This window comes from Anopheles marshallii, chromosome 3 (assembly GCF_943734725.1).
Source record: "Anopheles marshallii chromosome 3, idAnoMarsDA_429_01, whole genome shotgun sequence".
NCBI lineage: Eukaryota > Metazoa > Arthropoda > Insecta > Diptera > Culicidae > Anopheles > Anopheles marshallii.
The window spans coordinates 11,477,324-11,502,188 of NC_071327.1; the positions used below are offsets into that span (position 1 = coordinate 11,477,324).

A 24,865-nucleotide genomic window follows, 5' to 3' on the forward strand; every position below is an offset into this window, starting at 1 on the left:
ACCTAAAAATTGTCTTTTTATTCCCTTGCTACATTTTCTTCAAATATAACATGAAATATTCATAAACATGTAACATAACTAATGAATTTCAAGAATATACAACATCTTAAAAAAATTTTAAAAAACTTGAAAGTAGCAAAAAATGCAATTAAATAGCAAAACAATATTTAATAGATGAATAAAATACGGTACAAATAAAATAAATGAAAATTTTAAATGTTTAGAGTAGCTTGTGGAACAATATATCGATTAACAATAGGGATACAATCGTTACTATATGCTAAAGAATATTAAAAGTGAAAATATCATTACAATTGTAAAAAATAAGCAAGAGCGTAAAAAGGAGTAAAGTAAAAGAAACTATAAGCTTTATATATAAAACAACTAAACTCACATAAACTTCCTTTGTATAAGTTGCAAACTCACAAAAAAAGTATACCTAACCAGATGTATAAAAAGAGGAATAAAGAAAGGAAAACATCACACACACAAAAAATATCATCCCAATTCTCAACCACTACCGGAACTGTCCCGGATTGTCGGATTTGCCTAATTGAATTTGATTTGATTTGTTTATGCTAATTATGATTTTGGGGTTGTGTGAATGAGCGTTTTTTTTTTGTTCTCATGTTCCATTTCTACCGTGGGCAACCGTTAGATTTGTTTGTTGCTTTTTTGCAACGTCCCATTTAATGATGCTTTTAACGTGCCGGTATAATGAGTGTGTTACAATGGTAGGATCGGAATGTGGTTGGATGTGGAGCAGCGCTGGGTTTCGTGCTAACAATAGCCAAATCATCATGGTATTTGCACCCGTACAACGCTACCGAAACGATGATCCTGTGGGTAGGTAGGACCAAACGAGGTGCAAAAAGGGGGGGGGTAAATAACACCCACAGAACAGAGGGAAACAGGGAGGCAGATCAATCGACACCTTCCCGCGTCAGTTGTCGACCGGTAATGAGATTCTAATCGCACCGAAAAACATCAATTCTCGCCTAATTGAATTTCAGCCTGGCATGAAATGAAAGCAGCAGTCAGAAAAACAACAGAGCCAAAACCGGAACAAAACAGAACAAAAAAAAAACGGTGAAAAGAAAATCCTACCACCAACGGGCTAATTAATTCGTAGCATACCTCAAAACCGGGTTGCCACCATCGGTACTAAAACGTTCGCCCGCTTCCAAATCATTCTGCGGTACGGTGCGGTTGCCCCCAGCCGTGGGTCAAACAGGAGTGAGCGCCAGTACCGGTACCGGTGGAAAAGCGAAAAAAGGATGTTTAACAATTCATAAGTCCGTCTTTGCCTTTGTGGGAAGGACCCCTTGGCCAAGAAGGAATGCGTGTAGTGTTGGTAACAAAAAGTTTCCTCATTAGGAAGAGTTACCGGGAATGGTGGTTCCTTCGTTGCGGCTCCGTGCTGCTAAGCCGGGATAAGAAACATCACCGCGTGTGGCGTGTTGTTGGCGGGTGAGCTGAGTTTTCTCCGGCTGCCGGCACCGGAAAGATCACCGGAAAACCACCGGAACTGATCCAGATGTTTACCATTAATCATTTTCACCTTTTGTCGGTGAAACAAACAAACATTATAACTTTCGGAAATTTTCTAATCTGCGGCCAAGGAGCTAGGTGTTAGTGAGTTTCGTGCGTTTTGCGTTCGGCGATACGGTGGATGTTAAGTTGGGATAGCACAGAACTTTCTCTTTGTGCGGGTAAGTGACACAGTGGGTGATTGTTCAATTGGTTACAGACCAAATGGTTCTATGCAAACATGATTCTTATGCTGTAGCAGCTTTAAGAACCGAACTAAAAATAACTGAATAGTTATGAAATAGGAAAAATCCATTGGAAATTTAATAAATTCTGAAGATATTCGTCCAAAGTGTCTGTTAAACTACATAAATAATCGATATTGCTCGGTGTGTTAGCAGTCGTAGCATCACCCAGGATAAAGATCTACCAAAACAAAACAGTGTTAACCCATTTTCCCAGGTTAGGACACCAATTAATAACCAACAGCATCGCCGATCGTGTTTTTGGCTGCGGATTCTTGAAAAAAGGATATGAAATCGACCTATTTCTGAAATTTAATGTGCTACTGTGTAAATATAATGGGTCAAGTACTACAATATTATGCCAAAACGATCGTGGACGATCGTGGGGAACAAATCCGCACTAACAATCAGGAAGGCTGCTCTGAGACTGGAATTTGAGGCTGGGATAGAATCATTTATGATGAGCTGTTTATGCAAAACAAAACATTCATAACTCTTCTGTCGACAACTAGACATGGTGAAGATTACGATTGAAAGTCTTTCTGTTTTATAACGATCCGAAAGAATCAGTAAACACAGTTCAATTCATGACTTCCTTAATGACGGTCTTCCTTGACAACTATTTTCCCGTGTTATTCGATTATCCGGTAGCTGTCGAGTCCCGATGAGCACGGATAATCGGCGTTTCGCTGTAGTTTTAAAGTTTCTTTTTCACAGAAGTTTGTACGTTTTCCAGTCGGAGATACTAAGATGGCTCTTGGACATGTGGTGACTCCTCCGTAATATTATTTTGTTGAGGTCACCAAAACATGTCGACTTAGAAGTATCTGTACAAAAACGATCCTGAAATTATGTCCCAATTGTATGCACAGCACACCCGATGTGCGCAGGGAAATCATCATACGGCCTCATCCAGCGTGGCAAAGTGAAGATGAGCTCATCTTGTCGCTTTCGTGACCGATGACGACCGTAACGAGCGTACTCGAACCGGGAAAGATTGAGGTTGCCTACACCGCAGCAGCAACATTTCCACTTTATGACGTTCCGTGTGTTCCGTGCGCCTCGAGGGGGCGAACGAACCAGGATGATCCGTTCCTCGGTTTGAAGGTGGAAGTAATTTCGCACCTCGCTGCCATGTTCCATGTACAGGTCGCTTTTCGACCGACAAGCATTATTCGTTCGGGTCGGCAAGGATCATCGTGGAAGGTGAGCCACAACCTCCTTCGCCCGTCCCTGGCCCATGGCACATGGTTTTGCACGAGTGTGAGGCGCAGGTTCCGGTGCAATCATTTGCTAAGGGGGAAATGATGTGATGCTGATACTTGTAAAACATTATTATTATTGTGAGAACGGGAACAACTGATACGGTACCGGTGGCCGGTAACTCGTAGCGGTTCTTAAGCCTCGGTCGGTACGGCGATGGCTTTCGTGCCGAACAATAGTACAGCCGGTGGAAGTTGATGAGAGATTTTTAATGTAGCCAATGTGGCCACAGCAGGACCATCGACCACGATGCTACGCGGTAGGTTTGTTTGGCACCTGGGGCATCCATTTCGTTTGCCGAAATGCTCGTCTAACGGGGAAAAAATAAAATAAAGGAAAGGAGAAGAAAACGAATTTTGATGGCCACTGCACAGGGGCAACATTGAATTAATCTAAGGACACATTTTTTATTTCCATCATTCTGTACGTGAGGATCATCAAGAGGGTTTACAATGAATCAACTTGTAGGAAAACTAGGAGAGTGTGTTTTCATGGACCAATGGACTCGTAAGTTTAGAAAAACGTAATTTGTCAGTTAATAACATCGTTTATTTAAAAGGCAAACAAACTTTATTCGTGACATTAAATCACGAGCTCAAAACCCCTGAAGCTATGCAATTTTCCACTTTTAGGATTGCATGATCACTGTGGAGCGATAAGGAAGTGGATGTGTTGGTCTTTTGTGTTTTAAATAGACGTTTCCAGCATTAAAAACTAATGATGACCCGTGCAGAAAAATTGCATACTTTCAGGCGCTTTTGCTCAAGAATCCTAAGAAGCGGTAAGACAATTAATACATTTATAATTGATTTTTTCTTTATTGGATTCATTATAAACTGACACAAAACCCACTTTAGCAAACCAATTGCACCAGAGCGTAATCGATTTTGGCGGTAAAGATGTGGGAAAATCTCAGCTAATTAATCGCCTACAGGTGTTCATTTTCTTTCCAAAAAATACCCCACATTTGAATTCCTATCCAGTGAATCAGCACTTTTCTCACTGCTAGCGAATAATCAATCTCTACACCTTTCCGACGTTGTTTCGTTTCCATTCAAACGGTTCAATTTGAACGATTAGATGTGAATTCGCCCAGTAACCCGAGAACACGCTCTCTATTACATATCGATTATTTATTTTACATCAATATTTCAATTGGGGCTCGTCCTACTGGAGGTAGCACACGCGACACTTGCACAATCAATCTCGGAGGCCGCCAAATTGTGGCGAACGAATTTTCTGCCAATGTCATCACTGGCATGGCCGGTTTGTGCTGGTTGTTTTGGGGGGCGATGGGCGTGGAAATGAATAAAATGAGGAGCAAATGGTACAAACAGCGTCCAAGCGTAGCAGGGGCTAAAGGTGGAACGGTTTTGAGGATGAATGGGATGTGAAATGAAAGAGATGTGCGATTCCTAAAATGTGTCATTGGATGAGTAAAAGCTTCTCGTGATAGAAAACAAGAAGAAAGGTGTTACGTATCGTAACACCCTAGAGAAAATCAGAATTGCGGAGGAGTGTTATGAAAAATAAAAACATTTAGTGCGAAAATAAATAAAAAATGTGTCAGAAACTAGGAAAACTTCTAACATGGATGGAGAATTAGAGTAAAATAAATATCGGACAAAATAACACGAATAAATAAATAATAATGTACAAGATCAAATAAAAAGATGTAGACAAAAAATAAATTTAGGGCAAATGACACCTCACAAGAAATAGTTCATACATCCCGAGAACGATTACAGCGTGAAAAATGATAATTTTGCATGTGCATTGCATATCTGCAGGCGTTTTAATCTAAACGAGTGATTTTCTTGTGATGCTGTGGGTAGACTGCTCACATTTTCCAACTTAAATTCAAGTAATTTTTTGAAGACTATGAAGGTATCATGCTTGGTACATTGATGTTGTTTTGTATATAAAGTAAACAACTTTATTTATTTTTTATAAACTCATTTAGCTTTTAAATGAATCAATTCGCTATTGGACGAATAAAAATGGGACATGATTCTAATAGCTTTCTTTTCTACACGCAAAAGCACGCAGAAATCATGGAGTAAGGTTAAATGTAAGAATAAAAAAAAGCATCCGCCCACGAATGTAGGTCCATCTCGGCACCATTTCGATACCATTTCCTGCTATTATTGTGACCCTTTCCCACAGCTTCCACAACAACAACTAATGACACAGGGCATGGTTGCGCGACATCAAAGGTAAACAATTTGTCACGTTTCGGTGCAAAGCGTCATCCAGTATATTGATGATACCGTGTGCCGTTACACCCGGATACCGCACCGAGCCAGATATGGGAAAGGATTTTCCTCTTTTTCGACTACTCGCTCGGCGAATCCTCCTCCATTCGTCGTCTAAAATGGATTGATAGAAATACAGAAAAAATCACCACGGTGACATACCAAGACCACCACCATGAGGTTGTCGTTTGGAACCGGGCTGGAGCAGGAGTAGTAGCAGCGGCTTCGGAGCGAAAAAGGAGAAAAAAAGACAACCAAGATGTGGCAAGCGTTAAAAAAAACGACACATTCCTACGACGGGACGGCTTTCGGTACAAAGTGAAATCACACTCGATGAATATTCAAAATGGATGAATAGGAAACGCCATTTAGCCTTTCTCCATCGGAAGTGATCGGAAACGGGATAGCTGGAAACGATTGGCGGAGGTTTGTGCTAATGGAATTGTCATCTGCCAGTTCTCGCGCGCAATCGTACCCGTCAGCTGGTTCGCTAGGTGGTTGCTTTTGCGCGCCCGGTGGCAAATATGTGGTAGATAATTCTTCTGCTCGCTAACACATTGCTCTGTCAGCTTGGACGTTTTTTTGTAGGCGACAACGTTTCCTTAAGTATCAGGGGAATAATTTGTATGACCATCCAAACAATGGATGTTACGCTCGTTTTACCTCATTAGGATCAAACAAATGCGAGGAACAACAAAAATGTTTACGAAAATTTGACTGGAGGCCCGTGTGTTCTTTTCCAAAAAGGAATGAATGTAAAAATAAGTAATTATAAAAGCGCCTGATAGTATGCAATTAAAGAAACAATTTTGTATTTTTATGTCTTTTTAGTTTCGTTATGAAAAATGAGTTCAAAATTGAATGTATTTTAATATGTTTTTATAAAAAAAGCAACAATTTGAGGAACATCAAACATGCTGTTTACTCATTGTTTCGTTTCAAACACGAATTAAAATGCAACTATGACATTGTCTTGAATATTGCCTAAAAGTATGCAATTTGAAAGACAAACCTGTATTTTAATAATTTTTTACTTATGTCTCGTTAGCTTCTTTGCAAAGTGCAGTTAGCTTCTTTGCAATTTTTGAACGAAGTCAATTCAACAAACGCAATCAACCCTCGCAATACTCAAATCAGTATTCTTAGAACAATTCAATAACGTAATTTGTCTGTGGAGTAATGTGGAAACAAACGCACAACACACCCACGGTCCCTTTTCCCGGTGGACAATGAATGATTTTTACGAAATTGCCCTAAAGTCGCAACAAATCCGGCACGCGTGATATTTCGCTCAAACAAACAAACTGGCCGCTTCGGATTACGGACGCGTTCAAGTGGACAGCATCCGCATCCCTTACCTTACAGTTCTGTGTTTTGCAGTGTTAAAACCCCGCTTTAGGGTGTGAATTGAACACGTGGCAGCGCAAATGTGGTGTGCAAGCCAGTGTCGCACGAATCGGTCTCACTTTGTGTGAATTATTTGTAGGTGGATATCTTCACTTCATCGTAGGGTAAAGTCGGCAAACATTCTTCAGGGCGGTGCATTGCAACTCGATCAGCTTCCGACACAGATCTGTTAAACTCATCAAAAGCCATCAGTCAGATTACTTTTTTGGGGCCCGGGCGATCGGTCCGGCATGGGTTTTGAAAGCTGGTGCGAGTGATGACAGTGGCCACGGTTTGCGTCTGCACTAGCGGTTGCGGAATGTTTTTAATAGTTTTTCCAACGCGTGTCATGTGTGCATGTTGCTCACATTGATTGTGCAGTTGAGTAGAGTAGTTGCTATTTCTAACAGTGGGTTTTAGATTCAGAAGAACGAAAGCTGCTAATTATTAAGTATTTCGTGATAAAATACTAAACATAAACGACAATTTTTTGGGTTTTACGCAAGATATTTAGTGATATCGCGCTTCTATCTTAAATAAAGCAAGCAAATTTACTAGTTCAATTCCTAAGCCACCTTGCAGAACATCTCGTGGTGTAATTCTTTCTCATAGATGAAAAATTATTCTCCTCATCATTTTAAAGCTACCAACAAAAGTAATTTAGCAAAACACACCACCAATGATCAATCTCTCCACACCATTTCGCTGTTAATGTATCCGCTAAACACTGGTGTCCCACTTGTTGACAACCCTTCCGTAAGCCCTTCCCCCGTTCGTAAGCCCTGCCCAACATCGACGCCAGTAATCGCTTCTCCAGCTACAGGCGTAAGAACGAGTAAAGATGTAATAACAAGAACGTCCACGCAACCCGCAACTAGCGAGTGTCGGGTACGATGGGGCAACGCAATCTAAACGCTTCTTAACGCCCCATCACTAAAAGCCTGTGCGCAGCCCGGCTTCCGATCAGTCGGTGATCGTTGTTCGTGGCCTGCAGATCGGAAAAGCCGTAAAGCCGTGAAAAGTAAGTGCTGTTGTTGGATCTTAAGATTGTGCCTTGCAAGATGACACTGTTCTCAGCTCTGTACAGGGATGGCTACAAATTAGCCATCTTGGTGTTAACGATGCGTGCGCTATGTTCGAGGTGAAGTGATCTTTTGCCAGTTTATCAAACGTTGTTCCTGTTCAACCACGTGGCTTAGAATTCGTGACTGCCAGCCTAATTATGGTGCTACTTCAGTGCGACCCGCCACTGCTGTTGATAAGACGCTGGCCCTGTTCTATTACAGTTCAAATGCTGACAGTTTGGGGCAGGCGAAAAAAGAAAAGAGCCGAGAGTGGCAGTTTTGATAAAGTGAAGAAATTTGAAAACAGAAACCAAAGCGTGTCCCACAAAAGCATACAGTAGAAAGGAACAGGAGACCTGGTTCAGTGGAAGTGACATAGTTTTGCTTTCCCTATCGTGTCCCATATTTGATTTGGTGATGTTTGAATGATTGTCTTGTTTGGTTGCATTAATTAGAGCCTGTTGATGTGTGTCTCGCTTCCTGCTAATGCTTTTTTTTCCCTCTCTTTACAAACCCAAATTTTCTTCAGTGAAATCATCCGACACCGGAAGCGATCGAGATGTGAAGTGACGAACCATTGTCCTAGCTTTGTTCAACTGTTGTTAAATGAATGTGTGTACGTGTGCGTGTATTCCGAGCGAGCAAGAAAAGGAAAGCTAAAGTGCAAGCTAGTGCCAGTGGCCATTGGTTGACAGAGCGATAGATAGAGAGCAACGGCTGCGTGTATGCGCCAGCAGTGGAGCTTCCGGTCGTACCCGAACCGCCAGCGGGCATGCAGCAGTTGCATCAGTACGGCGTGTCCTTCCATCGTCCCCGGGGGCGAAGGAAGCGTCACGAAATGACTAACCCCCCAAGCTGGGTTAGTGCGACACCGATGATGATGATGACGATGGTGATGATCGTTGGTGGGTTGATCGTGCACGCAGCTGCCGACCCACGGACGGGTAAGTTGTTTAACATGTGCGGTTAGATCGACATACTCACGACTGCGATAGCCAAACCAAAAAAGTCTTCGGGACGATAAGTACTTTGACAAATGTAGCTAGAATCATCCGTTTTGTGGCGAAGGAGCTGTACGGACTTGTAATTGTGTTAATGTATATTTGAGGTTATCAAGTTTGGAGTTTCAACAAAAAAAAAATTATAATTTGTAGTACAAAAGTTTGAACCTAAATTTATAGACTTTTTACATGACTTGTGCAGCAATGTTTATTCGCGCCAATTTCAGACCCCGACCTTTCTGCCGGACGCATCAACTTCAACATCATTCCATCTCAGAATGAGCCTACTACGCCTCCTTTGTCTTTGGGGACAAACAACAAGCGCTTTGCGGGTGACTGTGACTAATAAAATTTCCAGTCCACCGGAGCCTAGCGCATCTAATTCGCTGTGCGATGGTGAATTTACCGTTCAGCTCCATCGTACAGCACGTCATTATATCGAGCCTTTTCATTGTGCTTCCACATATGCGGGGCCATAAATCCTCCTGAGCATCTTTCTCTCATCAGTTTCCTTATTATCCTTAATTAATGTTACATTAACCTACATTCAGCTACTCGCCGTTACTGTTGAATCCCCTGCTACTATGATTGAATCAAATTCCGCTGTCATCGATTCGCAATCCGTGTGATTGAATCGCGTTCCACAAGCATTCAATCACAAGCCACTACGTTCGGATTTTGACAGCTCGGCACAGCTGACCGAACCATTCAATGATTAACATTTTTGGTCGAAAACTTTCAACAGTTAGATTCTTAAAATAGTATACTTAAAATTATTAGTAAAAAGTGGCAAGTGATTTAATGTTAGTGGAGTGCAGCTCGGACGGAGTTGAATTTGCGCGTATTTCGACTATATGGCACGAAGACCACGAGAACGACAAGTTAACCAAGGTTCATAAGTCAAAGCCACATTCGAACGCAATTTCTAATGGAAAACTCTGCACTAAAGAGGTGAAGCAAACAATTTACACCCATCGACAACAGCGCGAATGGCAAAGTGTATAAATAATTTTGTATCGGCGAAAAAAATCGTGTATTAAAAGGTTAAGTGAGTAAATCCACCGAATTACACACCCAAGGGGCGTTGTTTTACCGATTGCCACCCTGTTACTTCCTCACACTATAGTCATGTAATCGTTGTAATCATAATGATAATCATGCCGCCGAAACATCATAAGCACATACCGTGTTTGACAACGTTTGCAACGCTTGTAACGCCATCCTGTTAAGCTGCGTAAACACACCAGCACCAGCGAATGGCACGATTCGATGCGAAACTTGTACGGTGCGTTTTGGGTCAATGGAGGCTTATGGAAATTTATGGGTTTTAAATCATTGCATTCGCTTCATGTTCCGGGTAACGCCGCACAGCAACATTGTCCATGCGACGTGTCGCACTGACCATGCTGTAATTAATCTACATTCAAGCGCTGGTGGAGGAGGGTTTCAACAATCGACAACTTTGTTAAAGCTGTACCACGGGTGATCATCCATACGTGTACGTGTACAATTGGTAGATGACATACTGAAACATCCTTCAAACATCCATCCACCATAATGTAAACTGTAACGCATTCGCAATCGTGGAAAAATGCCAACAAACTCGGTCAGCTGGAGCGGGGTTTCCGTGGAGCGATTAATTATTCAAAAGTGCTCGAATAGTGGATGTTGTTGTTTACCGTACGGAATATTGTTCCGTGCTAATTCACACTAATTCACACGAAAACACTAATTCTGTAGTGTAGAATTGGTATGAATATTTAATTTTGCACATGAATTAATAATAAAATTGTATGTAAGTTCTAATTCGATCTAATCCCGTAGCAATTCTATAGCACTGCTTGAAATCCTAGCATACCAATTGATTGTAGGGTTATTTTAGAAAGAAAACCTCTGTAATATAAACTGTTCTTCGATTTTTCCTTCCTGTAAAACATGCTAGCATTGGTGTAAAATGTTCAACAAACCGTTTATTTGGTTTTGAAAAATAGCATGCATAAATTTAGTCGCAGTCCGATTTCAGATTAGCCTAAAAGTATGCAGAAGAGTGATATACCGTTCTTTTTCTTAGTTGAATCCGACAACTGATGAATATACTAAGTATGGGAAAAAGATAATGCTGCAGCATAAACAAAACAACAGCACAAACATTTTTGCAAGAATGTCCGAACTTCCGCCGAAAGATCGCTAACGTACGCTTAATGTTACAGATGGTCTCGTTGACATGATCGAACAGTTCGGTATGCCGAGTTTACCGTCCGGCGTATCACCCACCACCGGCATGTGCAACGGCAGTCGAAACCAGTATCAGTTGCATCCGGAACCAGCGTACAACCTCAACCAAGACACGGTGCTCAGCATACCAACGATAACGACTTTTCCGGCAGGGTTTCCAATAGATTTTTCCTTACTGGTAACGCTCCGCGCTAGTCCAAACCTTGAACGGGCCCCACTGTTTGCCGTCTATTCGAGTGACTCGGACGAGATACTGATGCTGATGGTGGGCCGTGACGTTGCGCTGTACTACTATGACGGCAACCCGGAAGATGACGAGCAGGATCAGTATCAAAACATGGTCAGCTTCGGTGTGAGCATTGACGATGGGCATTGGCACCGGTTGGGTTTGAGTGTTAAAGGGAACTCGGTAACGCTGATCCTGGACTGTGGTACGCAGATCACGCGTCCACTGAACAGACGGCCCGGTGTACAGCTCGTTACGGATGGACTTATACTGACGGGGTTGCAGCTAAACGAGGAAAACGGATTCTTTACGGTACGGTAGCCACTGGCCTAAGGGTTGGAAGTAAGTAAACCGAGCTTTATATCTACTCTCCTCAGGGTGATCTTCAACTTTTCATGATTGCAAACACACCGGACGAGGCGTACAACATCTGCACCAGGTACGCTCCCGATTGCCCCGGCGGAGCATCCTCCAGCGGTTCAGGATCCTCTTCCTCTGTAACGCGCACCGTCACGATACAGAGTACGCGCACGGTGTCCAACGGTACAGCGGGGGGGTCGGTTACTCGCTCGCAAAGCAGTAGCAGCACTAGCTCCAGTTCCAGTGGACGAGCGTCCTCTCAAGCGGCCGGTGCTAGTATTCGCGATCAGGTGTTGCGAGAGTCGGTATCTGTTGCCGGCGGAAGCAACTCGGGAAGTTCCCGTGGGAAACAGACAGCATCGGCTGGCTCGTCCGGTAGTGGCAGAGACTTTGTTGATCTGTACGGTGATGGTGAAGGTTTGGAGGCGATTGGAGATGACGATGATTATTACAACAATTTAGAGTTCGGCGGAGACTTAAGTCGAGTCGCTACAGCGGAGACACACCCGGAGAGGAGTTCGAGGAACCGAACGGAAGTAACTCCGGGAGCTTACGATCAGTTGCGTCCTGGTGTTTTGCCTTTGCCAGACCCGGAATACGATGCATCGGCGGGTGGGGAGCCAAGACCGACGGGTACAGGAGGTCCAACAACAAGGCCACGTGTGAGTGCTGTGAACCGCACAAGGACGGAATCTGGTGGTTTCGGTCCAGAATTTGAAGAAGAGGAGGTAAGTGATCGGAATGATGAATTATTTTACAAGATGTCCTAATGTCTTGGTTGGTGCGCAAGGATCGTTCTATTGGATTCCCTGCCCAATCCACCGTAACCATCGTTGGAGGTGTTAAGACCATACGGGGACCTCGTGGACCTCCGGGAGATCCAGGCCCGAAAGGAGAACCAGGTCGGGACGGATTGGGCGGACAGTCGGGACCTCCTGGACCAGCAGGGCATGTGTTCATGATGCCACTCACCTCGGCCGGTAACGAAAAAGGACCCGACTCACAGGCGGAAGCATTGCGACAGATGCTTTCCCAACACATGACAGCGATGCGTGGTGCGGACGGTCCGATGGGACTGACAGGAGTTCCCGGTGCTGTCGGACCACCCGGGCCTGAGGGAGCCAAAGGTGAACCGGGAGATGTTGGCGAACCTGTAAGAATTGTTTTTCTTACCATTATCTTACCGAAGACCCTCCGAGTTATTGAGTGTATGTTTGTTGCAGGGACCGATCGGACCTCGGGGTGGTGTCGGTGCAAAAGGACGCGAGGGACGCCGTGGACGATCGGGAAGAGATGGAGAGCGAGGAGCAACCGGTCTGCAAGGTGGCAAAGGAGAACAAGGCCCCATTGGATTGCCCGGTTTCCCAGGAGAGAAAGGCGAACGTGGCCGGCAGGGATCCGTCGGTGAGAAAGGTACCCAAGGGCATGATGGCGCACAAGGTGAAGACGGTCCTCCGGGACTGCCGGGTTTACCGGGTGAACTTGGGCCGCGTGGTTTCTCCGGGCCGCGTGGCTTTCCTGGTCCGTCGGGTAATCCAGGCCTTCCCGGTTCGGAGGGTATCTCCGGCTCGAAAGGAAATCCAGGACCACAAGGACAACCAGGCGCACCGGGTCAAACAGGATCGCCCGGTCCGGTAGGACCACCCGGTCCACAGGGAAACCTTGGACCACCGGGAATTCCCGGTCCGCACGGCAAGCCGGGTCTTCCGGGACTTCCTGGAGCCGATGGACCACCGGGTCGGGACGGAAATCCAGGCATCGGTGGACCCAAAGGTGATGTTGGTCCACAGGGCGTTCAAGGCCCGATAGGCTTCCCCGGTAACCGAGGACCGAAAGGTGATGACGGTGAACGTGGTTCTGCTGGCGATAAGGGTGAAAAGGGCGAACTAGGACACGATGGTGATAAAGGTGATATGGGATCCCCGGGCGAACGTGGACACCCAGGTGTAACTGGAGCACCCGGTTCGGAGGGACCCGAAGGACCGAAAGGTTTCGAAGGTCCACGAGGAGAAACGGGCATGATGGGACTGACTGGTGATAAGGGAAAGCAAGGCGTGCAGGGTTTTCCAGGCTATCCAGGACCACCAGGTGATAAGGGAGACAAAGGATCCTTTGGAATGGCCGGTCTGCCAGGCGAGAAGGGTGAACGTGTAAGTGTATACTGCCCTAGTATGATGTTATTCATTTAAAAATTATCATTGAATCGTTGAATTTCTTAGGGAAATACTGGACTTCAAGGAGAGCGTGGGGAAGTTGGTCCAAGGGTAAGAGTCCGTTTGGAAAAAAACTATAACAAAATGATGAATTGAATGACGTGTTTTGCAGGGATTCCGAGGTCCGCGTGGTAGACGAGGAGCAGATGGGACCACCGGTCCAAAGGGTGATACCGGACAGCCAGGATCTCCCGGAGCGCAGGGTGAAATTGGTATGCAGGGTCCAGAAGGACCACGCGGCTTCATTGGACTTCCAGGACCACCGGGAAACAATGGCAAAGATGGACCTCTGGGAGCTTCAGGCGAACGTGGACCTCCGGTATGATAAGTTACATTTTCATTTTTATGTTTAATACGTTCAAGACACAATAAAGTTGAAATATTGCAGGGTGAAAATGGGAATCCGGGTCCTATTGGGGCTCCGGGAGTTGTTGGCCCGCAAGGACCAACAGGAGAACCGGGACCAGTCGGAGAACCAGGCATTCCGGGACTCCCGGGTTTGCCAGGAGAACCTGGCGTACCGGGAGATACTGGCAAAGAAGGTCAGAACGGTCCTCCTGGACCACCCGGTAAGAATGGACCGCAAGGTGGACAAGGCCTGCCAGGATTTCCGGGTGAACGTGGTATGATGGGAATGCCCGGATTGCCCGGTCTGAAGGGAGAGCTCGGGTTGCCCGGTCTGCCGGGACCGATCGGTGACAAGGGTCAACCGGGAGAATCTGGCAAGGAAGGACCACCAGGCGCGGAAGGACGTCCTGGACCACCCGGGCCAACAGGTCCATCAGGGGCAAAGGGTGAACGCGGCGAGCAGGGTTTAGTCGGACCAGTTGGACGAGACGGTTTGCCCGGACAACGGGGTCTAGCTGGACCACCTGGTCCGGTAGGATCGCCAGGAGAGGACGGTGACAAGGGAGACATGGGACCGCCGGGAGAGAAAGGTTTCAAGGGTGCTCAAGGTGAATCGGTAAGTATGGTAAACTACCGGACTTTTGAATGATGAATAATTGTTTGGATGCTGCTAACCTTACGAAGGGACCTGTCGGATCACCTGGATCGCAAGGAAGTCGTGGAGAACCGGGCGCTATTGGACCATCGGGTGAGAAGGGACCTCCGGGAGAGATTGGACGTACGGGACCGAAAGGTGAAGATGGACCAACCGGTTTACCCGGCTCACCTGGGCCGGCGGGACCTCAAGGAATGCCAGGACCACCGGGCATGAAAGGAGGCCGAGGTGATGATGGGCCGCCAGGATCTATTGGACCCGCTGGACCACCGGGAGAAGCGGGTAGACGTGGACCACGCGGCGCCGAAGGTGGTCCCGGCGCACCAGGATCGCCCGGTCCGCAAGGCATTGCGGGTGAACCTGGCACGCAAGGACCTCCCGGTCCGGTTGGACCCGAGGGCAAGGAGGGCGAAAAAGGTTCCATTGGACCCAAGGGCGAAGAAGGAAAATCGGGACCACCAGGACCACCGGGTAAACGCGGACAACCGGGCATTGAAGGTCCCAAGGGTGTTGCTGGTCCACCCGGATTCCCTGGAAATCCTGGCGAACCGGGACTGGTGGGACCGAAGGGAGACGTAGGCAAGGATGGAGACGATGGTAAGCAGGGTGAATCTGGCTTGCCGGGTGAACCGGGACCACCGGGACCTGCGGGTGAGATCGGACCACCGGGAAAAATTGGACCCGAAGGACCAGCAGGGCTGCAAGGTACAACGGGACTGGCCGGGGAAAAAGGAGACCGTGGATTACCAGGACCTCCGGGAAATCAAGGACTCACTGGACCACAAGGAATGCCCGGAACTCAGGGACCAACGGGCTTAAGGGGATCTCCAGGTCCATCGGTAAGCTGAAGAATGTATGTAAGGATAGGGAAAGGAGGACTAACCGCATCTTCATATTCATTCCTTAAGGGTGAAATCGGTCCCGTAGGAAAACCGGGTGATAGTGGCGCACCTGGCAAAGCGGGAGAAGTAGGCGCCAAGGGACCGAAGGGAGATCGTGGCCGGCGAGGCTTAAAAGGACATCGGGGTGAGCTGGGACTGGTCGGTTTAAAGGGTGACTCCGGTGAGAAAGGTGACAAAGGCGTTCGTGGAGTGCAAGGCCCCGAAGGTACCAAGGGAGATCCTGGTCCGGTGGGACCATTGGGGCTCAAGGGTAACGATGGACCGCAGGGACCGCCTGGACACGAGGGACCGTTGGGACCGAAAGGAACGGAAGGAGTGGCAGGCCTGCGGGGAGAACCTGGACCACCAGGACCGCCAGGACCACCTGGTCCTCCAGCTGATGCGCCACTCATTCCACCGGAACTATTGTTCCGTATGAATGAGTTCACCTTGACGAAGGGTGAGGATCGGCAGAAGCGTGACGCTGGTGCGGTTTCGGAATTGGATGATGAATTGTTCGAGGTGGACGACTTTGACGAGGAGATCCTTAAAGTGGAACCACGCAAAAAGAGCAAAAAGAAGAAATCAAAGTCAAAACCATCGGATCTGGGTCCGAAGTTCCTGGATATGTATAGTTCGATCTACTCGATGCGACAGGAACTCGATCGGATACGTAAACCGGTGGGAACGCGGGAAAACCCAGCCCGAACGTGTCGTGATCTGCACCATGGCCATCCACAGTTTAAAGATGGTGAGTGATTGGTTGGGGAGACGGTTTTTGTAGAGTAAACAGTGAGGGAATATTTATTGCTCTCCCTTCAACAGGCTGGTACTGGATCGATCCAAACCTTGGCATGGGAGATGATGCGGTTTACGTGTTCTGCAACATGACGGCAGCTGGCGAAACGTGCGTTTTCCCGGACATTCACAGTTCTCAGATGCCGACAATACCGTGGCGCAAAGAGAACGACAAAACCGATTGGTATTCGAATCTGCGCGGTGGTTTTAGGGTAAGTGATACATTTGGTTTTGTGTCGTTGCTTAATTACTATCTGGCAGATATTTAACGTTTGTTTCGTGTACTTGCAGATATCTTACGAAACAGTCGGCACGGTTCAGATGACTTTCCTGCGGCTTCTGTCGCAAGAAGCGTATCAGAACTTCACGTACGCCTGCATGAACAGTGTCGCCTGGTACAGCACGAAGGACGAAAGTTACGACAATGCGATACGGTTCCTGGGTGAGAATGAGATCGACATCGGGTACGAGAACTCCAAGATCAAACCGACCGTGCTGGTGGACGGTTGTATGACAGGGCGTAGCAAGAGCGAGACGGTGTTTGAAGTGCGAACACCCAAGCTTCAATACCTCCCAATCATCGACTTCTATCCAATCGACTACGGACTGCCACAGCAAGCGTTCGGATTCCAGGTGGGACCGGTATGCTTCAAATAACACACCGCTGGTATACTGTTATCAAAGATCTTTTTCGATGTCTAACACTGTACTGTTAAACATGTATATGATACATAGGCTAAATGAGATAAGTAATATTTTTAAAGATTAGTATTTAAAATGCAAACACACACACACACATTTGCGCGCGAAAAAAAAACGAAGAGGAATAGAGGAATGGATAGGATTAGAAAACATCGAGATAGTATTTAGGGTAAGCAAGTAGTATGGAATCCATGTATCATATCGATTGGACTGAGCACATCGTTAGTCAGGAGAGGAATCGACCGACCGAGAAGGAGAAGGCTCACAATGCTTTAAGTCATCATTAGTTTGTTGTTATACCTGTTCTTTCGTGTAAATACATCCCCTTTTCTCCCAGTTCCTTTCCGCATAGGAAACAATTTACATTTTCAACACACAAAATAAAACACATACACACATACGTAAGCGCACGTGCAAAGGAAATGGATGGGAAAAGAAGCATTGTAAAAAAGATATAGGCAAAGACGAACTATGCCCTTTACACTGCCAAAGATCGTTTGTTGTTGAAGAATAAATTATCAAAGGAAATCAAACTAAACTTCAGTATATTTTAATTGGTTTTCCACGTTGAGAAAAAAGGTACCAAGAACCGTTGCGATTCGCATTGTGATTTAAACCATGAAATGATTCATTGAATTGTGAAATATTTCAATCGTCCATATGAAATGAAACGCTTGAAGCGACCTCTAGCGTAATTTGAGCGAAACTATCTATTCTGTCCGTTGAATTGAAAATTTTTCATTATTGCCTGCGTTTAACTTACTTTAAATCATGTTTACCTCCTGTATATTTCGGATTAACATTGCAGCTTACTACACCGCAACAGTTAAACATGGATTATGAGTTGTATCTATCATTGAGCCTTTTGTGTTCAGATTTGTTGGTTTGTATATTTTGTTTTTACTTCTTCCGCACCCGTGTATATGCACACACCGCCTCGAACATTACCGTGTGCGGCGGCAGAGCATTATCCTAAACCGAATACATCTCCGTACGCTACTATTAACACATCGTTCTTCCGCACTGTTTTCAAACACCATCTTACTGTCGCGAATAAAATCAGATGATCGAGCTTATGACTTTGCGCACACTCTGTTTGTTAGGAATCTGTTGTCACACTACGATGAAAACACGGCCTGTGCAATGGAGCCAACAGAAAGACGCACAAACAACGAAGTGTTCTAAATGCTTTCTTTTAGCCGCACTACATTTAACACGATGGAAATAGTTGTTACACTACGGTACTGTGCTACCTACAAACGCCTACGATCAATAGTTATACGGTTTCCATACAAAACAGGGGAACAAATTTTTGCTACCAAAAAATGTACGATAATTTTTTCCGGATTTGATATTAAATTTGTAGTATTCCTTTCCTATTGATTGCTGTATTCGAATTAGTACTAGGTTATGTTTTGTTTGTATGAAATTGTTCGTTTTGTTGGGTATGAATTATGCTGCCTGACGATCTCCTTACAACATGATTTACCTGTCTAGCATGCACAAAGTATTCGCAGCGAGACTTTTCATTGTTTTATTTGGTGCATCTCTGTACACAATTTTACATTGCTTGTTTGTTTGCTTCCTTTTCCAGAGGTCCATGTTCCTCCCCCGTGTTTTCTATCAATTAGAGTTGAATGAATCGCGAACACAGTGCTGCAGTGTAGGTTACTCTCTAAGCGCTGCTGATTGTGTGATACCACTAGGTCTATTAGTTCATTATTTACACTGAATAATTAAAGGAATAATAACTCAAACTAACGTTTGTTTTGCCTTGTAGAGAAAATGAAATAGAACAGAGTCTACGCGAACAGTACTCCTATTGCCACTACAGCAGGACGTAACCAGAAGGTAATCAACTGATGCCAACATCATCCACATCGGTTCCATTATTAACAAAAGAAAAGGGTATGCAGTGCTGCACAGGAACATGAACAGTGCGTGCAAAAAGTAATATAAAACCAACCCTGCACTTTAAATAATATTTTCAAGTGCTGTTTTAAGATCAGGTCAAACGATCGAATACCGCGCTAGGGGATATACAAATGGTAATGTACAAAAACATACAAAAAAAAAAATTATAAAACTTTAAATCAAAACAAAAACAAATTGCATTTGCTTTCCTCACAATTTTACGTTAACTGGAACGAATTATAATGATAAAAGAAATAAAATTAACATTAAACGTAAACATCATTTATAATAATACCTCCACTATAAACACACACACATACATACATATACAGTTTCCTCCATTTATCTGTCCTGCTGAACAATTCCTCACACGTACAAACACACACAAGCACACAATCGCCTGTGTATGTGTGTCCTTGCACAGCAACGCATACACTAGTTGCTTGTCTTACGTATCACTTTCCACCATGGATCCATCCAGAGGGCGGACAGTTGAAGGGGGAGGGATTCGTTTGTGTTATTGTTTCCTTTTTTTTGTTATACTATTTCTTACTTTTTGCTGATTAAAGCAACTCATGGTTGTGTTTCTTCTTGCTAATGTATTTCTTTTGTTTTATCCCCCGTTCGATATTGCTGCTTCGCTTCTGCTAGTGAATTTATTTAATTTTTTATGTTTTTCAACCCTAAGCGAAAACTGATTCTAAATTTTCCTCCTCGACCAACAAAAAAACTCTTTTGCTTCGGTGCAATAATCTAAGGGCTCTAATGTAACGGCACCATATTAGAAACTTGTTTTGTTCTTACGGGAGAAAAACACACCTAACTATAATTTCATTTAAAAATACCACCCAAATTGATAGACAGCGGTTACACGCGCAACGCGGGGATAGTAAGAGTAGAAAAAACGGAAATAAAAAAAAAACTCTGTAACCCGTTAAAGTTTATCACAACGTAATGGCTTAATGGTATTTGCTTTTGTGTTTCTCTTCTCCATACTTCTGTTTTTTTGCAGGCTGTTTTGGGCGTAGTGAAAGGGAAGTAAAATAAAAACATAAAACAAAAACTACAAACAAAAGCCACTTTCATTTCCCTCTACCACTATATGCGTTTGTAGAAAGACAATTTCTTAGGTGAGCTAGCCTAATCAACTTCTTCTCCAACCCGAATGGTAAACGTCGAATTTTGGGGCTAAGGAATTTTAAATTCACATATTCACACCTCACGCAACATTTGCTTACTGGTGGAAGCACATGGCCAATATGAGCGTATTTTCGATTCGTTTCGATAGTGGAACGGATATCTTGCGCTGGGAAATATGGTAACCGGTGGATTACCGGTAAAGGACACCAATATCAAATGAAGAAAGAAAACCCCGACTCACACATGATTCACACGCTCGCTTTCTCTTTCTCACTCCATTCGTTCTTTCGCACACGTGCAGTACAAATCAAAACAGTCACAAATACTTCTGCTGTACAACAATACACCGGCAGCCCGTGCTCATGCACGTATAATCACACTTTTTGTTCGCTGTGTTCGGTGCAGCACCGTGCGAATTCTTAGCGACAAAACATAGGTATGGCAAACACACAATTTGGATTGAACGAACAGGACACACGGTAGGGAGATGGTGTATGTGTATGTGTGCCCCACCACGGCCATGTACCATCGATCCGCTGCACACTGAGATAGTTTCGTCCGATGGTAAGCGTTGTAACCGCGCGAGCAATTGGTGCTACTGTTGCTACTATCTTGGCGTTTCCATGACAACCTGCTTAAATGCTCCGGCCGGCATGCGTGAATGGACCTCGTGGCTGCCAACCATCGTCGTACCATCGCTACCGATGTACAGTGCTAGCCCGGTGGGATCTAAAAGAAAAGCAAGTTGGTTGTTTACTACGCGGAATATAAAGAAAAGTCTAGTGTTGAGCGAAGTTGATTCCCATTAATGAATCTGTATGAATCTTGAATGAACTGAACTGAATTAATGACTCTTGATCTCAGATTCCGAAGATTTATGAACCATTGATGAATCTCAAAAGATTGAAAATCCTCAATGATTCACAATCTTTGACGATTCATGAATCTTAAAATATTCTGAATTCGCAAAGATGCATTAATCTCCAAAGCTTCTGACTCCTCAAAAATTCATAAATCCCTAAAGAATCATACGTCCTTAAAGATTCAAGAATCTATGATGAATCAAGGGGGAAATAAAAGGATGCACGAATCTATGAGGATTCATTCATATTTAGACCGTGAAGTTCATATGAAGATTCATATGAATGACTCTTTTCAAAAGATTCATTAGACACAACACTACAACAGTCAGTTCGGAAGAGAGTACTTACTTTCGGCATCTTCTAAGTGGTCCAGTTTGGTGTTTTTCAACAGCTCGTCAATGATCAGACCGGTGTTGACGCGGGTGTCCTCAACGCGCCCGGACAGCGTCGGTCCGCTGTCCCCATCGTGCCCGGAACCCTTTTTCCTTCGCTCTGCCGCCGACTTCATGCGATCGAGTGATCCGGTTTCGCTCATCGGGATGGAACCAGAACTGGGGTTTCTTAACATTTCGCCATCACAGTGTGCACCCAGCGCGAGTGAAAGAGAGCGTTTTGTGGTCGAAATAACGACAGCGAGACACAGGGAGAGAGGGTGACAGGTGGGATACAAGTTGGAAGATGGAGGAAAAGAAGAAGAGATAAAAAATATTTTATTAGTAAATACATTTAATTTATGCATCAATTTTCACGCTGCTTTCTTGGTGTAACAACAAATAAACGCCAACTGTACCGAACAAGCATAACACACTGTACTTGTACAGCTTCGGAAGGCAAAACCACGTTTCAAACTGGTGATGATGGCAACTTGCTAGCAGTTAGTGGAACGGAGTTATTTAAAACGAGTTAAATTAACAATAAATAAAGATGAAAGCGATTAAAGCATCTGCATTATTTACAGCGGCGTGGTAAAACGTAAAGCAAAAATAAATGAACGATAAGCAGATGAGCTCTTATCAATAACAATTATTGAATGACAAAATAATAACAAAATGCGACAAACTGGAGAAAGGTAATAAAAAAAAAAACGGATAATACTGTCATAATGGAATGAAAAAAGGAAAGTAAATTTCAGTAATAAAGTGCATAACAAACGAAGCTAACCCATACTACTTGTGTAAAGGTGATTGATAAAAAAAAGTATTTGAGCATGCACTTATCTCTTAAGAAACAAGAACACAAGTGATTGAATGAAAAAAGAAATAATTTAAGTTTTGCTTACTAATATTTAGTAAAATTTACACAAAATTATTATACATTGTAGATGTTTTATAATATTTTGAGAACCGATCAACAGTTGCCAATCAAAAAACAAAAACAAAAACAAAAAACGCAGCCAATCCGGTCTTTTGGAGCAGAAGGTTCGAGGGGAACGATCAATTAAAATAAAACAAAATAATCAACAACGAATTCCAAAGCAGATACCACAACATTATCAACCTACATCAACAACAGCAATGCAGGAGCAACAAACAATGACAACACAACAGACGACGGAGAGAGCAAATACGATCGATAATTATTAGCAAACAGCAATAATACAGAGATGTAAGAGAGAGAGAGAGAGGCAGAGAAGATGAAAATAGAGATTTGGTAATAGGTAGAAGTAAACACAAACATGTTAGCACTGGGACGTCTGAGCGCAAGCGATGATGGTAGATTGAGGGATGATGAGTTGTTAGTGCCATTGTTGAGCATCGACGTATCGAACCCGGATGTGGATGACGATGAAGCAACGCACAGGGCCGCTCCGGTACCGGTTGGTCCACCCGCACTAGATACGCCCGCTATCGTACGTTCGGTGGACCCGCTTCCACCGGGCGGTAGAACCACGCTCGGGCCGGCCACCATGTTGTCCGTGCAGTCGGCACTGGGTGCAGCAGTGCTGCCAGCAGGTCCGGTGGTGCCCGCTGGCAGTGCACAGCACGCGGCCCCAGTACCGACCGACGTACCGGTCGACGATGGACTGATGGCGCTCGAGCCGGACGAGGATGTGCCCGCGCCGGAAGTCGACGGTGTCGCTAGCGTTAGTGAGGTTAGTTGACGGGTACTGCCGTCCAGCAAGCGCCGGTGCAAACCACAAATGTTCCTAAAGGAGGAAGTAGTTGATAAACGGTAATTATAGATAGAGGAAAAGCGACAAAACAGCGTGTAGAAACGTAGGGCATGGACTGGGGGTGGGGCAAACGAGCAGGAAAGAGACACACACACACAGAAAGAAAAACAACAGGAAACAGAAACCGATATGTAAGGGAGAAAACTGAAGTGAATAGAAAAGAAGGAAGTAAAGGTACTAATAATATCGATCAACGGGGACGAAAATAGGACCCAAAAATATTCGCTTACAATTGAGTGCCGCTTCGAAACGGAGAAAGAAAAATGATACGAACAATAGTACGAACCATGCTAGAGGTCGCCAGAAAGGCGAGGAAAACAAAAATAGATCAAAGTTACTAACTTCAAGGAATATTCCATCAATATTCTCATCCATCAATGGTTTATCATTATATAATGTTTAATAAAAATTATTATTTAAATATTTTGTGAGTAATTCGTGTAAGTGTAGCATAAGAAGATATACGATCGTAAAACTGTATGAACAAGCTTGCTCCGTGGTTTCTACCTTATCGGTATATTACAATTGGCATGATTGTTACTACTTGTGCAGAAGAAAAATTAGCTCAAAAGGACACATCTCGCATGAACACTCGAAATCGAAATTGTTGTGTCGTTGTGTTTAAGTACAATACAAATAGCATAATGGTTTTCCACCATAATTCTTGCACCGTGTTCTTCTACCGCAACACTCCGCACATCATCTACAGCAAGCGAAGGAACAGGGGAGACAATGAGATGACAACGATGCAACTTTTCCAATCTGTATCTAGGTGTGTGTGTGTGAGAGAGAGAGTTATTGGCGTGATTTCCCATAGCTTTCCGCATCTGATTGCACGTAACTCTACGTTCTTACTAGGTGCAGGCGTAGTAATCACGACGTACAAAACAAACAAAACGGTCGAACAAGTGTGCAGACACAGCCGGAAAATGTTTTTCCTTTTTTTGGTTTGGTTTTGTTTTGCAATCAAACAACCGGAATACAAACGAGAAAATAAAACGATAAACGACAGCAAACAAACATCACGCCATCTACCCTTGTACGCCTCGTGGCGTGCGGTGTGCACGGGCGATAAAGGATAGTGTGAATGTCACATTGAACACGTGCTAGCATGGTTACTAGTCGCTTACTTTAACACCGTCGCACTGGTAGAAGAGATGGTGGTAGTGGTGGAAGTAGAATTGGAACAACAAGTAGTAGTGGTAGTGGTAGCGGTAGTAGTAGTAGTGGTGGTAGTAGTACAAGAAGAAGTAAGAGTGGTAGCTGCGGTAGTAACGTTGGTACTACCACCACCACTGGCATTGGTAACATTGCTGATGCTGGTGGAGCTGGTGACGGACTTATGACAATCGTTAGTCGATTGGTTCGATTGTCCCTTTATGATAAACTTAAGTACTACCCGCACTACTGAGCGGAATCTAAACGACGAGAGAGAGAAAAAAAGAAAGATAAGGTAGCGGAAGAGAGAAAGAGAGAGAGAGAGAGAGAGATAGAGAGAAGAGAAAGAAAGAGCAAAAGAAATAAAAACCAATAGAGATAATGATGAACAACAAAATGGTTTCCACAGTTGATATTGTTTCTTGTTTTCATTTTGTCACTGCAACAGTTGGCAG

General features: G+C 44.5%; 2 protein-coding genes across 2 annotated transcripts in view; one reads left to right on the forward strand and one right to left on the reverse strand.

Annotated features, from left to right (window-relative positions):
* The first annotated feature begins 8,515 nt into the window (after positions 1-8,515).
* On the forward strand, positions 8,516-17,117 carry LOC128713780 (collagen alpha-1(XI) chain-like). Its single transcript, XM_053808647.1, has 12 exons — positions 8,516-8,687; positions 10,955-11,517; positions 11,583-12,293; positions 12,356-12,718; positions 12,789-13,715; positions 13,785-13,829; positions 13,891-14,097; positions 14,167-14,742; positions 14,811-15,620; positions 15,690-16,413; positions 16,488-16,672; positions 16,752-17,117. The coding sequence occupies exons 1-12, from the start codon at positions 8,516-8,518 to the stop codon at positions 17,115-17,117; spliced, it is 5,649 nt and encodes a 1,882-aa protein (XP_053664622.1).
* A 3,706-nt stretch (positions 17,118-20,823) lies between these two features.
* LOC128711416 (serine-rich adhesin for platelets) overlaps positions 20,824-24,865 on the reverse strand; it is a 34,123-nt gene continuing 30,081 nt past the window's right edge. The window contains exons 8-11 of the mRNA XM_053806288.1: positions 24,383-24,670; positions 22,755-23,225; positions 21,428-21,639; positions 20,824-20,945 (exon numbers count right to left, since the gene is read on the reverse strand). Of these exons, the coding sequence (XP_053662263.1) occupies positions 20,824-20,945; positions 21,428-21,639; positions 22,755-23,225; positions 24,383-24,670 (1,093 nt within the window). The remainder of the gene's footprint in view (positions 20,946-21,427; positions 21,640-22,754; positions 23,226-24,382; positions 24,671-24,865) is intronic.

Bases quoted from the DNA above. Each gene is read 5' to 3' on its own strand.
- LOC128713780 (XM_053808647.1), top strand. From the start codon at position 8,516: ATGCAGCAGTTGCATCAGTACGGCGTGTCCTTCCATCGTCCCCGGGGG. The intron at 11,518-11,582 runs GTACGGTAGCCA...TACTCTCCTCAG, and splicing joins AGGAAAACGGATTCTTTACG to GGTGATCTTCAACTTTTCAT. The intron at 14,098-14,166 runs GTATGATAAGTT...GAAATATTGCAG, and splicing joins CAGGCGAACGTGGACCTCCG to GGTGAAAATGGGAATCCGGG.